The sequence below is a fragment of the Schistocerca americana genome, chromosome 4, assembly GCF_021461395.2.
Source record: "Schistocerca americana isolate TAMUIC-IGC-003095 chromosome 4, iqSchAmer2.1, whole genome shotgun sequence".
In the NCBI taxonomy this organism is placed as follows: domain Eukaryota; kingdom Metazoa; phylum Arthropoda; class Insecta; order Orthoptera; family Acrididae; genus Schistocerca; species Schistocerca americana.
The window spans coordinates 421,845,085-421,858,956 of NC_060122.1; the positions used below are offsets into that span (position 1 = coordinate 421,845,085).

Sequence of the window (13,872 nt, forward strand, 5' to 3'; positions counted from 1 at the left end):
TTTGCGCTGGCCGATCTGACGACCGTGGCACTAAAGGTGAGGTCACAAGTCTGCATGGCCGCCACCTTTGTTGGCCGAGGAGAAGCAAGGACAGTGCTGTATTCTCCTATCTGAGGCACGGTGGGCTGTCGACTGGCGAATAATTTTCGAGCAGCAAAGGTCGACACCTTTTCCGTCACTCTGATTTCCTGGATGAGCTTTTCGTCCTTAAAAACGAGGCAATCTTGAGAGGACGCAGCGTGGTCACCCATACAGTTGATGCAGCGAGGGGATGGAGGTGGACAAGCACCCTCATGGGCATCCTTGCCACACGTAACACATTTGGCCGGATTGGAACAGGACTGGCTGGTGTGATTGAACCGCTGACACCGATAGCAACGCGTAGGGTTTGGGACGTAAGGGCGAACGGAAATTATCTCATAGCCTGCTTTGATTTTCAATGGGAGTTGAACTTTGTCATATGTCAAGAAGACAGTGTGGGTTGGAATGATGTTCGTGTCAACCCTTTTCATAACTCTATGAACAGCCGTTACGCCCTGGTCAGACAGGTAGTGCTGAATTTCTTCGTCAGACAATCCATCGAGGGAGCGTGTATAAACGACTCCACGCAAGGAATTTAATGTGTGGTGCGCTTCAACCCGGACAGGGAAGGTGTGGAGCAGTGAAGCACACAGAAATTTTTATGCCTGGAGGGCACTGACTGTTTCTAACAACAAGGTGCCATTTTGTAATCTGGAACAAGACTTTACAGGACCTACAATTGCGTTGACACCTTTCTGAATAATGAAAGGGTTGACCGTGGAGAAGTCGTGACCTTCGTCAGACCGAGAAACAACAAGGCACTGTGGCAACAATGGAAGAACTCTGTCTGGCTGAGACTCAGTGAACTTACGCTTGTGAGCAGACATAGTGGAAGGTAAAAAAACCATTGCGGAAGAATCCCCCATGATTACCGGCGTCTCCGATGGCGCTCTCCTCCTTTGTGGGGGCCCTCTCTGAGGGCACTCCCACCTTAGGTGATTGTTCACACCTCAGGTCACACCTCCCGACAAACGGACGGAGGGACCAATCGGCACTTTTGGAAGGTATCAGCTCGGGTAATCACCCCTCCCTGGGCCTGGCCATTACCAGGGGGTACGTATGTGTCCTACCTGTCTACCCGGGGCGGGAAATTACGCGTTACCCCGTCACCGGCTACGCGTGGAAATGCGTGGGTCGGCCTTCAGACACGCACAGGGAGGAAAAAAGAGAAAGGGAAAGGAAAGAAGAGGGGTCTCAAACGCCGCAGTGGAGAAAACGGCAAAGACAAGAGGTAAGGAAAAGAGAAGGACAGAGGAAGGACGAAGACTTGGAAGTGTAGAAAGCAACGAATTTGTAACAGTTTCGAGCGTTCGTCTCCGGACGTAGGCACAAACCATACTCCCAGAGGGGGAGAAAGAGAAGGAAAGAGCCAGAGGTGGAGGGGGGGGGGGGTGAAGGGGGGTGGAGGGGGGGGGGTGAAGGGGGGGTGGAGGGGGGGTGGAGGGGGGGGTGAAGGGGGGGTGGAGGGGGGGGGGGCGAAGATGGGGGACGGGGAAGGATGCGGAAAGGGAAGGTATGCAGCCCGGAAAGGAAGGAGGGCCACATTAGCTCGGGGTCCCACACTCGCTGCGCACGTATCCACAAAAGAGTTGTGGACCCCCTGGGGGGTTCTGAAGACAGTGCACACAGTTATTAAAGCATAAAAATCTTAATGTCAACTTGCCACAGCATAACAGATTGTGTCAGATGTAACTACCTCAACTGCACAACATGTACAAGTTATCATACACACAGTCCTCATTACAGTTTCCATAGTGTAATGCTGAATAATTCATAAAAATTACATATCATTGGAAATTAGTTACAAATAAGTACAAATCCATGCTCAAAATCTCTAAATAGATGTGTCAGCTAGCTAGTGAACTTCAGTAAGTCGCTTGTAGAAGCTACTTTTCCAAGTCCTTTGCTGTGGAAAAAAAGGCTGAGCAAGTCAACTTCCCCAAGTTTAATCAACCTCTACAAATAACTTCTGCAAGTTTAATGGAAACAGTTCCTTGCATCTTGCTGTAATTACTTGCCAGTTGCTGGAAGTTTTATAAAATTCATAGAAATTTTGTGTGTTTATGATAGGTACGAAAATGCAGTATTGATAAGTGAGAAAAACGCGTGGACCAGTACAAGAAAGCAACTGTGAATTAAGAAAGTGGAACGCTTTCCTGTATTGTGGGACATGAAACACAAAGCTCATAAGAACCGTGTGATAAATTGCTGGATGCACCAGAAAATATTGTGGCAGATTTTGAGGGGAAAAGAATATCACAAATTGTAGACTTAGTGGACAAGAAATTTAAATGTGTTTCTCATACACTTAAATTTGTACACTTCTGTACCCATTTCTTTGCCCAAACAATTATTCTATCTATCTTTTTGCTTTTATTACAATTATTCTTTAATAATAATAATGAGAAGAATAAGAATAAGATGGAGAAGAAAAGAAGAAGAAGAGAAGAAGAAGAAGAAGAAGAAATGGATAGACTGCTACTCTCCATGTTGCAGAGATGTTGCGTCATAGACAGGCACAATAAAAACACCACTAAACACTTTAGCTTTCAGCCAGAAGGCCTACACACACACACACACACACACACACACACACACACACACACACGCGATCACTGTCTGGTCGCCAGGGCCTGACTGCGAGGAACTCCACATGATGGGAGAAGCAATCTGGATGGTGGATTAAGTAGGAGACTGCATCCTTCACCCACCTATTCCCTTCCCTGTTTCCAGTCTACAGCCTTCTATTCCACAAGTGAACCCACACTCGTTTCACTTCTCACCTTTACTTACCCACCCGCCCCCCCCCCCCCTCTCTCTCCCCCCCCCTCCCTCTCTCTCTCTCTCTCTCTCTCTCTCTCTCTCTCTCTCTCTCACCCCCCCCCCCCCCTCCCCCGGTATGCTCCCACAAACATCACTTTACATCCCTCAGCAGTACCCCGCTATCCCTCCCCCTCCATCTCCCTGCCCCAGCCTCCTCCTATGTGTGTGTGTGTGTGGGGGGGGGGGGGGGGGGGGGGGGGGGGGGGGGGGGGGGGGGGGGGGGGGGCGCATGTGGGAAAGCTGACAGGTTTGGTAGTTTTTTCGTCGTGCTTGTCTGTGACTCAATATCTCTGCTACATGGTGAGTAATAATCTATCCTTTCCATAATATTATCTCTATTTCACCCTAGGTTTCACATTGTTTAATAATAATAATAATAACAACAACAACCACAACAACAGTGTCACCTGCTCTGATTTTTTAAGCATGACGTTGTAATATTCCACTTGCCCATCTCATGACTCTAATGGAAACACTGCAAGTACTTGCAAAGAGTTTCCGAAATTAACTTGCTGAAATTAGTTGTGGGACTTAAGTTTCAAAAGCCTCTGTTATAATGTAAAACATCATCAGCAAGTGCTTGCAGAAGTTACTTGCTTTTGAACATGTACCTTAAATACAAAGTATGCACATAATGATCCAAAGGTAAAATGACTGGAGATAAAAGCAAGTAAGACAGTGGATAAAGAATTATGAGATTGAATAAGAATTTTACTAGGCATGTTTAGTGCGTGTAAGCATTATTCATTGCTTCATCTCTCAGACATACTGTATTCTCTTCCTTCCTTTCCTTTCCTCCTAGAACAACAAAATGCACACACGTTTGTGTGTAATCCAACTGCAGCTAAGATATGGAATGTAATACCGTCAGTCTTTTCTGCTATCACTCTTAACTTATAAATTGAAGTATATCCTCAGACCCTGCTGTACACCTGAGAAGTTGTGTTTCCAACAACATAGTAGTTCTTCTAAGGTAGTTCAACAGTAATATTAACCTATTTTGCTCCAGATGTTATATGTGTATGTTCTCAGGATTCTTAGCTGACTGACATTAGTCAGAAACTTTCCTTGTATGTCTCTCTTCCCATCAATGTCATCTGGGCATGACGAATTAATGTGTCTTCTCACGTCATTTATCAATATTCAGTTTATTATTTACTTATTAATATAGCTGCAAATGTACAGTGCCAATAATTACATCGATAAGCCAAAACATTATGACCAACTGTTGGGAACAAAATACTGCAGCGATTCTGCCTGGCATGAATTCAAGAAGACGTTGGTAGGTTTCTGGAGGTATGTGGCACCACAGATCATGCAATTCCCACAAATTGTGAGCCGATGGTTTGTGTATACAGAGCTGGTGCCCAACAACCACCCAGATGTTTTCCATTTGACTCAGATCACATGAATTTGGTGGGAAATACATTTAACATGAGTTCAGTATGATGGTTCTCAAATCACAATTCTGGCTTGGTAATATGACCAGTTCTCATGATGAAAAATGCCATTGACCTCAGGTAAGACATCAAGTGTGAGTGGCTGCAGGAGGTCCACAATAATTAAGTCCACTGCTGTAATGGTGCCTTTGATTCCTATCACAGATCCCATGGAAGCTCAGGTGAATGTCCACAACAGCATGATACTGCCCCGTTTGTCTGTGTGTCCAGACAAGACCATCGATCAGATGTAACAAGAAACACTATTCAGGCAACATGTTTTCATTGATCCAATCTCGATGATCCTGTTTCCACTGCAGTGGTAATTGAGGACGACGTTGGCCCAACACTGGGACATGTAGGGGTTGTGTGTTACAGAGTCCCATGTTCAACAATATGTGCTCAATAGTGTTCTCTGAAACACTTGTGCCTGTACCAGCACTGTATTCCATCATCAGATCTGCAACAGACAATCACTATCCTGCTCTACTGAGGGGTAAGCCTCCTACCTCCATGCTCAGTGATGAGGCATGAACAACCAACATCTTGTTGCCTATTTGCAGTTTCATTGTCTGTCAACTACTTTTCATTAATGCTCATGACAGAAGCATGCTAAAAGAGAACATACTGCATCACTTGTTCCCAGACACCAGGCAACAACAATCTGCCCTTAATTACATTCAATTATGTCAGTACATTTCTCCATATCCATATGACACCCATATCATTGCTAGAATGACTTCCCATTCATCTCTGTTACGCTTATAAACTTTCCTTGAAACATTATGTGCCCGCAACACTACCATGTGTCTTTCAATCTTGTGGTGGGCAGTGGTCACAATGTTCTAGTTGATCAGTGTAAGACAACAATAGGATACCTAATTCATCTGATTTATGCATTAAGTTACTTACTTCACTACTTACAAAGATCCTGCTATATTAGTCAAGGATCATAAATATATGCAAGTAACTGAACTGTGAAAACTGAGATTGCATAACAAACCTTTATTAGAAATGAAATGGTGATGAATATGGAGAAAATGAACATTCCTCCCAGGCCATACAGATGAAGTGTGCGCCGACCGGTGCGGTCCATGAGTGGTATAGAAACAAGTGTCATGCCCACCATAATGGCACCAATGCCAATTGTAGCGAATTTGGCACTTTCCTCAGTAAGTCCTGAGTTTTTAAACAAGTCTGTTGAGTAGTAGAACACCTGAAACAAGAAGGATAATACTAATTATTACACAACAAAACAATGTTACTTACATTGTCAGACAGCAAAATAAAAAAAGGAAGAAGAAGAAGAAGAAGAATGGAATGGAAATTAAAAAAAAAGAATGGAAATTAAAAAAAAAAAGAGAATGGAAATTAAAAAAAAAAAAGAGAATGGAAATTAAAAAAAAAAAAGAGAATGGAAATTAAAAAAAAAAAAGAGAATGGAAATTAAAAAAAAAAAAGAGAATGGAAATTAAAAAAAAAAGAGAATGGAAATTAAAAAAAAAAGAGAATGGAAATTAAAAAAAAAAGAGAATGGAAATTAAAAAAAAAAGAGAATGGAAATTAAAAAAAAAAGAGAATGGAAATTAAAAAAAAAAGAGAATGGAAATTAAAAAAAAAAGAGAATGGAAATTAAAACAAAAGAATGGAAATTAAAACAAAAGAATGGAAATTAAAACAAAAGAATGGAAATTAAAACAAAAGAATGGAAATTAAAACAAAAGAATGGAAATTAAAACAAAAGAATGGAAATTAAAACAAAAGAATGGAAATTAAAACAAAAGAATGGAAATAAAACAATGAAAATAAACAAATGGAAATAAAAATGGAAAAAATTGGAATACAATTGCGGTAAACAACAAGTTGTTGATTCAATCGAAGAGCAAAAATACTGCAAATTAACTCTGTTATATAAAATAGTGTTAATTGGCATCATCGTCCAATCATGTCACATGCTGGTATTTTCTATTGGGGGAGTTGCCAGAAGAACATCTGTGAATGCACAATGAAAAACAACATCATTCTGTGGTGACGAGTGCACAGACAATCTGCTTTACTCTCTGATTTTTATAAGAATTCTTTGTATTGACTTATGTTTTTCAGTTAATTGGTGTTCGAGCTTTAGTAAATAAAATCTTATGGTTTGACTACTACATTGTATCTCTTCAGTAGATGGAGATAAGCTGTAGGTGACCAAAGTGGTGACCCCGTCTACTGAATTCAGTTTTAGAAGAACAAATGCAGCACCGTTCGGTATCGTCTACTGCAGAGTCGGCGCACAACACATACAGCACGATGCTTTGTTGAAACACACAGAATATTTACGATGCAAAATTGAAAACCAGTAAAATGCTGTTTTAAACTTTTCTATTGCACCAAGGAACAGCCGCTTGGCGATGACACTAACAAGATCAAGATACACTCACTGCAGATCATTCCTGATAAACTGGAATTATGGCTTGCAATGCTCGAATTGACTTCCCAGCACCACAGCACTGTAAATGAAGATACCAAATTTATGATCATTGTTAATCTGCTCAAAAGTAAAGCAGCAACTATCAGTGCAGATATAATACTCCACCCGCCCACTACGCAGAAGTATACACATTTTAAACAGTTTCTTTTTGAGCAATTACGTCGGCCAGTGGAATAATGTATCCAACAAGCACTACATGGTGAAGAGAGAGGAGACATGTCACCTTCAGAATTTTGGTGGCACCTGTGATGCTCAGTCAACGACAGCGAGTGGCCAGATATGACACTGCAACATGTATGGCGCGTACAGTTGCCAGAGGCAGTAAAGAACAGCTGTGGTGTTTTATGACACACGCAATATTTCATCGTTGCTCTCACTAGCCGACAAGGTCTATGCTTCATTACATGCAGGACATACGTCATCTGTGACGTTTGAATGCAGCAGTACCTACAAACGTTCAGGAAGCTGCAGCGATACAACAATGCCAACAAATGGATGTTACTCGACAATTGGATGAACTATGAAATCACATTGACGACTTGCGGCGACAGTTATCGACGTTGCTGGGAGGCAAAGCAGCTGCATACAAGAAGAGCAAAGACTTTTGAAACAAGGCGACGCGATGCACATCACCTTGCACTCACCCAAATGGCCACAGCGGCTGGAGATAGGCGCCGCCAGTTGCGAGTTCGAGCACCAGCACCAGCACCAGCACCCACCACTGCAAGGTGAGAGCATAGATGGGAAACTACTGGTGAGTAACCTTTCTTCTTTAGCTTTGCTGTCCCACCGATTTTTTGTCACAGGCGCTAAATCTGGCCGCCCGTATCTAATTGACTCAGGCTCGGATGTCAGTGCATCGCCTGTTAGAAGTTGCAATGTGAAGCTTCCTCCATCTCAATCAAAGCTCACAGCAGCAAATCACACTTCAATAATGACTTATGGAAAAAGCCAGATACATGTAGACTTCGGTTTCCAAGATCGTTTACCATGGACTTTTGTGATTGCCGATATTTCAGACACAATATTGAGTGCAAATTTTTCTTTCATTACGCAGCTCAAGTAGAGGTCAGTATGTGGAGCATCTGCCAGGGTAAACAAAGCATTAGAAGCATCCTAGGATGAGGTTCTCTGCCTACGTTTGATGACTGACAGGAAGTGACGCCACACATAGCAAAATGCAAATCCATGCCGTGTGCACAGACAGTTAAGCACAACACGGTCCATCACATCAGGACTACACCCAGTCAACCAGTACCTGAGCACATGCGCCAGTTAGCTCCTGATCGTTTCGCTGCAGCGAAGGCAGAATTCAAAGAACTCTTGCACTCAGGAGTCGTCTGTAGATCCAACAGGCTGTGGTCATCATCACTTCATCTAGTAAAGAAGAAAGATGGGACCTGGAGACCATGTGGAGACTACTGAGCACTCAATACCTGTACCATACCCTATCACTACACGATACCACATATTAAGGATTTTATGCACACGCTGGCAGGCACGACCATTTTTAGTGCCATTGATTACCAGAAAGTTTGTCACCAGATACCGGTAGCGCCTTCTGATATATCGAAGACAGCTGTCACAACACCATTTGGCTTATTCAAATACCTCCGTATGCCATTTGGTTCGTAAATGCGGCACACACTTGGAAATGGTTTGTCGACTAAGTACTAAGAGGTTTACCGTAATGCTTCGCACACCTCAGTGATATCCTTGTCTTTTCAGCATCCGAGAAATTGCACGAACTGCATCTAAAGACTGTTTACCAGTGCACTGATACATTTCGGTCAATGAATCAAAGTGTTCACTTCGGCGCAGTCAGGTGCCATTCTTGGGATACTCAATGACAGCAGCTGGCATCAGCCCACTGCAAGATAAACTTGCCATTATCAAAGAGATGGCTCACCCCATTGATTATCATCAACTACGCCAGTTCCTTGGAGCAGTTGATTTCTATAGACATCATCTGCCTAATGTGGCAGCCATCCAGGCACCTTTGAGATCAGCACCAGCCAGCAAGGACGCAGTAGGCAAACGATCTTTGCAATGGACACCAGAGACTTTGATGGCATTCGGTAAGACCAAGGTATGTCTACATCAGGCAATCATGTTGACACGCCCAGTTGCTCAGATGCGACTGGCAGTAGTTGTGGATGCTAGCCAGCAAGACATTGGCGCAGCTCTACACCACCAAGTCGAAGGCCACTGGCAGCCCTTGGGCTGCTGCTCTCATAAGCTTACATCATCACAAGAGAAACTGAGTGATTATGATAGGGAATTGCTGGCAATTTATGAAGCCGTCAGACATTTCTGGCCATGAGTGGAAGCCAGGCCATTCACCGTTTTCACACACCACAAGCTGATTACTTTCGCCTTCAGTAGGAACAAGGATGGTTGCTCACCACGACAATTCAGACAACTTGAATTCATCATCCAATTCACGACTGACCTGCAGCATATAAAAGGAGCTAAGAATGTTGAGGCGGATTTCCTGTCTTGGTTGGAATCTCTCTCTCAGGCTATTGACTACAAGGAGCTAGCTGCTGCGCAAGAGACAGACCAACAACTTGCCAAATTCCACTGTGACAGTAATCTGGGTTATGTCTGCGCCAAATACAACCTACTGGTGAACGTTTGTGATGCGATGTATCACAGGGAAAACCGAGACTTTTGTACCTAAGAAATTGTGATGGAAATTATCTGACAGCATCCATGGGCTGGCTCATCTGGGAATAAATGAGTGTCAAACTGGTGACTGACAGACATAATGAAGGACTGCCGTAGTTGGGCAAAAACATGCTTAGACTGTCAGAAGACCAAGGTTGGACGACACTGTGTGGGAGTTGCCAGAAGAACATCTGTGAATGCACAATGAAACACAGCATTATTTTGTGGTGAAGAGTGCACGGACAATCTGGTTTACTCTCTGATTTTTATAAGTATTCTTTGTATTGACTTATGTTTTTCAGTTGATTGGTTTCCAAGCCTTAGTAAATAAAAATTTATTGCTTGACTACTACATTGCATCTCTTAGCAGACGGAGATAAGCTATAGTTTACCAAACTATTGATGCTGACTGAAATGTAAATATACCCTGAAAGGCTAAATTGCTTTTGACAAAACAGGAATAATGTTGTTCTGAAATGCCAACGTTTCATAACTACACATGAACAATATAACAGCTACTGTATAACTAGAAGTGAACATCTTTGAAACAACTTTAATGACTCAATTCATAAATTACTGCCCTCAAGAATTACATGACACACATAATATCACATTGAGAGTAGTCTCGGGGATGTAGAGAAAGTGAAGGGTATACGTTATATTTTACCAAAATGAAAGCAATAACTTATTTCTAAAAAAACTGTAATATTAAAAATGGAAAACACTTTCTAATGTTCAGCAGAATCTATTTATTCTATCATGAAACAGCTTTTGGCTTGCTGGCCATTTTCAAGTGACAACTGAATGTTACAGACACAAATAAACATCACGTGCTACTTACATTGATATTATTTGTACAGAAGATAAAAAAATGACAGTGGGTTTACATCTTGTTTTCACACATAGAAATAATTTCATTAACTAAAAAGGGAGGCTGGGGAAACAAAGTTTTCATGTAGAAAATACATTTAACAACCAATGAGAAATAAGATGAATTTACAGTTTTCTGTTAAAAGATTATCAGCAAAAACTCAATCTTTCTTCCTTAATCTCCAGCTTCTCTCACATTCATATTACCTAACTGAAACAGCTCTACCTCAAATGACCAATATATACTTTTTCACACTGCTTGTATGTGATTTTATGCACACCACTCTGTGCCAGGGCTGCAATTTGTCTTTACTACTGAATAAAAAGTCTGATACATGTTGGCTCAAATGGCTCTGAGCACTATGGGACTTAACATCTGAGGTCATCAGTCCCCTAGAACTTAGAACTACTTAAACCTAACTAACCTAAGGACATCACACACCTCCATGCCCGAGGCAGGATTCGAACCTGCTACCATAGCAGTTGCGCGGTTCCGGACTGATACATGTTGTTTGCACTATAAAATACCCATTGCATGAAGCAATGCATGTGATGGTCTGAAGTTCTGTCTGAAGGGCTCATTTAGATAATGGAACAGATATGAAGTGATGCACCGTCAAATGGAAAGCTGCACATTTGTATCTGTGTTGATGCTGGGTGCTTGCTGGGATTACTGTACCTGTAGCAATGTTTTTTTCTTTAAGTGCTAGTATCTACAAATTATAACCTCATTAAAACAAATCCAAAGGGACCGAAAAATCAAGAGTTCATGTTAAATAAATTCGTATTAGGTAAAAATCACAGTTTTTAATATGTATATTTTAATACATATACATGTACAGTAGTACAGGCATAATCCATTGCTGCATCAACCACTTTACATTAATGACACTATAAACTGACTGTAAAGGTATAAGTACTCAGAAATTATATTTCCTTGGAAAAAATTCAGGCACAGTTTGCCGACATTCACGGGAAGGAAAATATTCACAACCAACTGTAACTCTAGCATCCACAAACCAGCAGCGATGTCAGATGTTGAAACAAATCATTCTAAACAGTCAAATGCTGTAAACATATCCTGAAGGGTAGGTGGAATGATATCTGTCTCTTTCTCCTCTTCCTCCTCCTCCTCCTCCTCCTCATCCTTCTTCTTGCACCTCAGTCACATCTTTTGGAACATCAGATTCCACAGAAGCAAATAAGGTAACACTGTCGTCTGCACTAATGAATTCCTCAGGTGAAGTGACATTGTCCAACTCATGGACATCTTCAGTATTGCTACGTCTCCAGGCTCTGTTAAAGCACTTCTGTATTTGATATGGCAACATGAAGTTCCAGGCTGCTGTGATGGCTTTTACTATGTCAAGTGGATTCTGATTAGAGGTTGCAGTATTATTTTCAACAGCATTAATTGCAACTCTTACACACTGCTTGTGATACGATCTCTTCATGAAAGAAACGATACCTCGGTCCAATGGCTGAAGGTGGCTTGTCACGGTGGGTGGAAAAAATGGAATCTTTATGTTAGTCTGATTCAGATCCTGTATCTAAGGGGCAGTGCAACTTTCCAATGTAAGAGGAACATGTCTGTTCTGAGCAACCAACGACTATTGAAATGAAGAAGTCACTTGCAAAATGGTGTGCTGCTCATCCAACCTTTCTTATGGCAAGAGTAGATTCAAGGTAAAGCATATATATTTGTGTTACTAAAACAACTCAGTTTCTCAGACTTACCTATAACCCAGGGATGAAACTTCTCACTGCCATCTGCATTACATACAAGGACAACTGTTACACATTGTTTGCTGCATGCTCCTCCGTGACACTTAACACCTTCTATCTCCAGGATCCACTGTAGATAAAGTTTGCAGAAAAGTCCAGTTTTATCTATACTGAACATATCACATGAGACATACTTTTCCCTCACTTGGTCGAATTCATGCAGCCAGCCATTCGCACTTTCTCTATCAACTTTATTTCACTCACCACAAATTTGTACAAATGAAACTGAATGTGTCTTTTGGAACCAATACAACCAACCAGAAAACACCGAAGTCTTCAATGTCTGTATATTTGTTTCTGACTGAATCACAAGTCCATTTAAAGGTACGTTAGATGCCCACACGATTGAAGCATTCTAACAGTAACATCTCAATGTCTTCATACTTAGTGCTATGAAGTCATTGAAATTTGTCTGTGGAACCTGATCCAGCATCATTAATGATTTTTTCTCATGTCTTATTTATCAGCGATAAAGTTGATTTGTGAATTCCAAACTGCTCTGCAATTGCTGCTATCTTTGTACCAAAGCCCACTTCATCTGCATCTTAAACTTTTCCAGTACAATTAGAGTTGTCCGTTTCCTCTCTGCCATACTTTGCATGCAACCATTTGTAGGATTTTATTCAGTATTCTAACTCAATTTGGCTATGACTAAAGGAACATCTGGGATCAAATACATTTCTAAATGTTAATGCACACATTATTGAAGTTTTAAATGTACCATACATCTAATTATTGGGCTGATAATCGCAGCTGCCAACCAACAATTTGTTAGAAACAAGTCAATAACATGTAGTCAGCTTTTTAGTTACATTTCTTGCATTCATTTTGGAAAAAAAAATTGCACTTAAAAGCATCAGAAGTTTGTGTTACAATGTAATTTAATCACGCTATGCACAGAAAAAGAGTTTGTAATTCACCTTAACCAAAAGTCATGTTAACCAATAAAACTTCCTATAAAAACTAATATATTTTTTTGGTTTTAACCACAAGTTTGTGTTAAGCGAGTTCACACTAATGAGGTTATACTGCATTAAGACCCAAGAAATATATAAAAGAGCTTCCCAGTTCCACTCTAAAGCGAATTTTCTTAGTTGCATGTTTAAATGTTGTTGTAATGTCTCTGATTGTGTAGTGGTACTAGTACACAAACACAGCACAGCATACTCCTATATGAACCAGTATATAATTTCTCAGTTCAGTGGCTCTTTATGTACTAAAATTTGTTCATAACTGTTCATGAACATTTCAGATAGCATACAACTAAAAGGTGAACCCACAGTTGGGCCATCAGACTAATAGAGTACTTGTTAGGAAGTATCAGTGGCATTCAAATGAAAACTGAACAAACCCACAATATACATTCCACATGACAGGTTGTCCCACTGTTGTTACATTTCGATACTTTCACTATTGTAGTAGAGTAACAGCAGAGTGCCATATAACAGGTACACACAGTTGTTATGTTATGACCCTGGTTGTTGGAACTGGTCTAGTGTGCTCATTCAGGTGCTGATATGGAGGCATGCAAAGAACAGCAGATGCGTCATTCCTTTTTCTGTTGGGTGAGGGAGCTAGAATGTGCAAAATTCTCCTTCACATGTCTGCTGTGTATGGTGAAAACTGCATGAACTTGAATTGTGTCCATTCCAGGAAGAGCGCACATCATTGGGAGACAATCTGTACCCACAACTGGCCCATCGGGCCATTATCCCTGACATGATGGAG

General features: G+C 41.3%; 1 protein-coding gene across 4 annotated transcripts in view; it reads right to left on the reverse strand.

Annotated features, from left to right (window-relative positions):
- Positions 1 to 13,872, reverse strand: part of LOC124614002 (glucose transporter type 1) — a 499,751-nt gene that overhangs the window by 140,486 nt on the left and 345,393 nt on the right. For all 4 annotated transcript variants that reach the window (XM_047142810.1, XM_047142809.1, XM_047142808.1 and 1 more), the window contains one exon: positions 5,347 to 5,559. In XM_047142810.1, the coding sequence (XP_046998766.1) occupies positions 5,347 to 5,559 (213 nt within the window). The remainder of the gene's footprint in view (positions 1 to 5,346; positions 5,560 to 13,872) is intronic.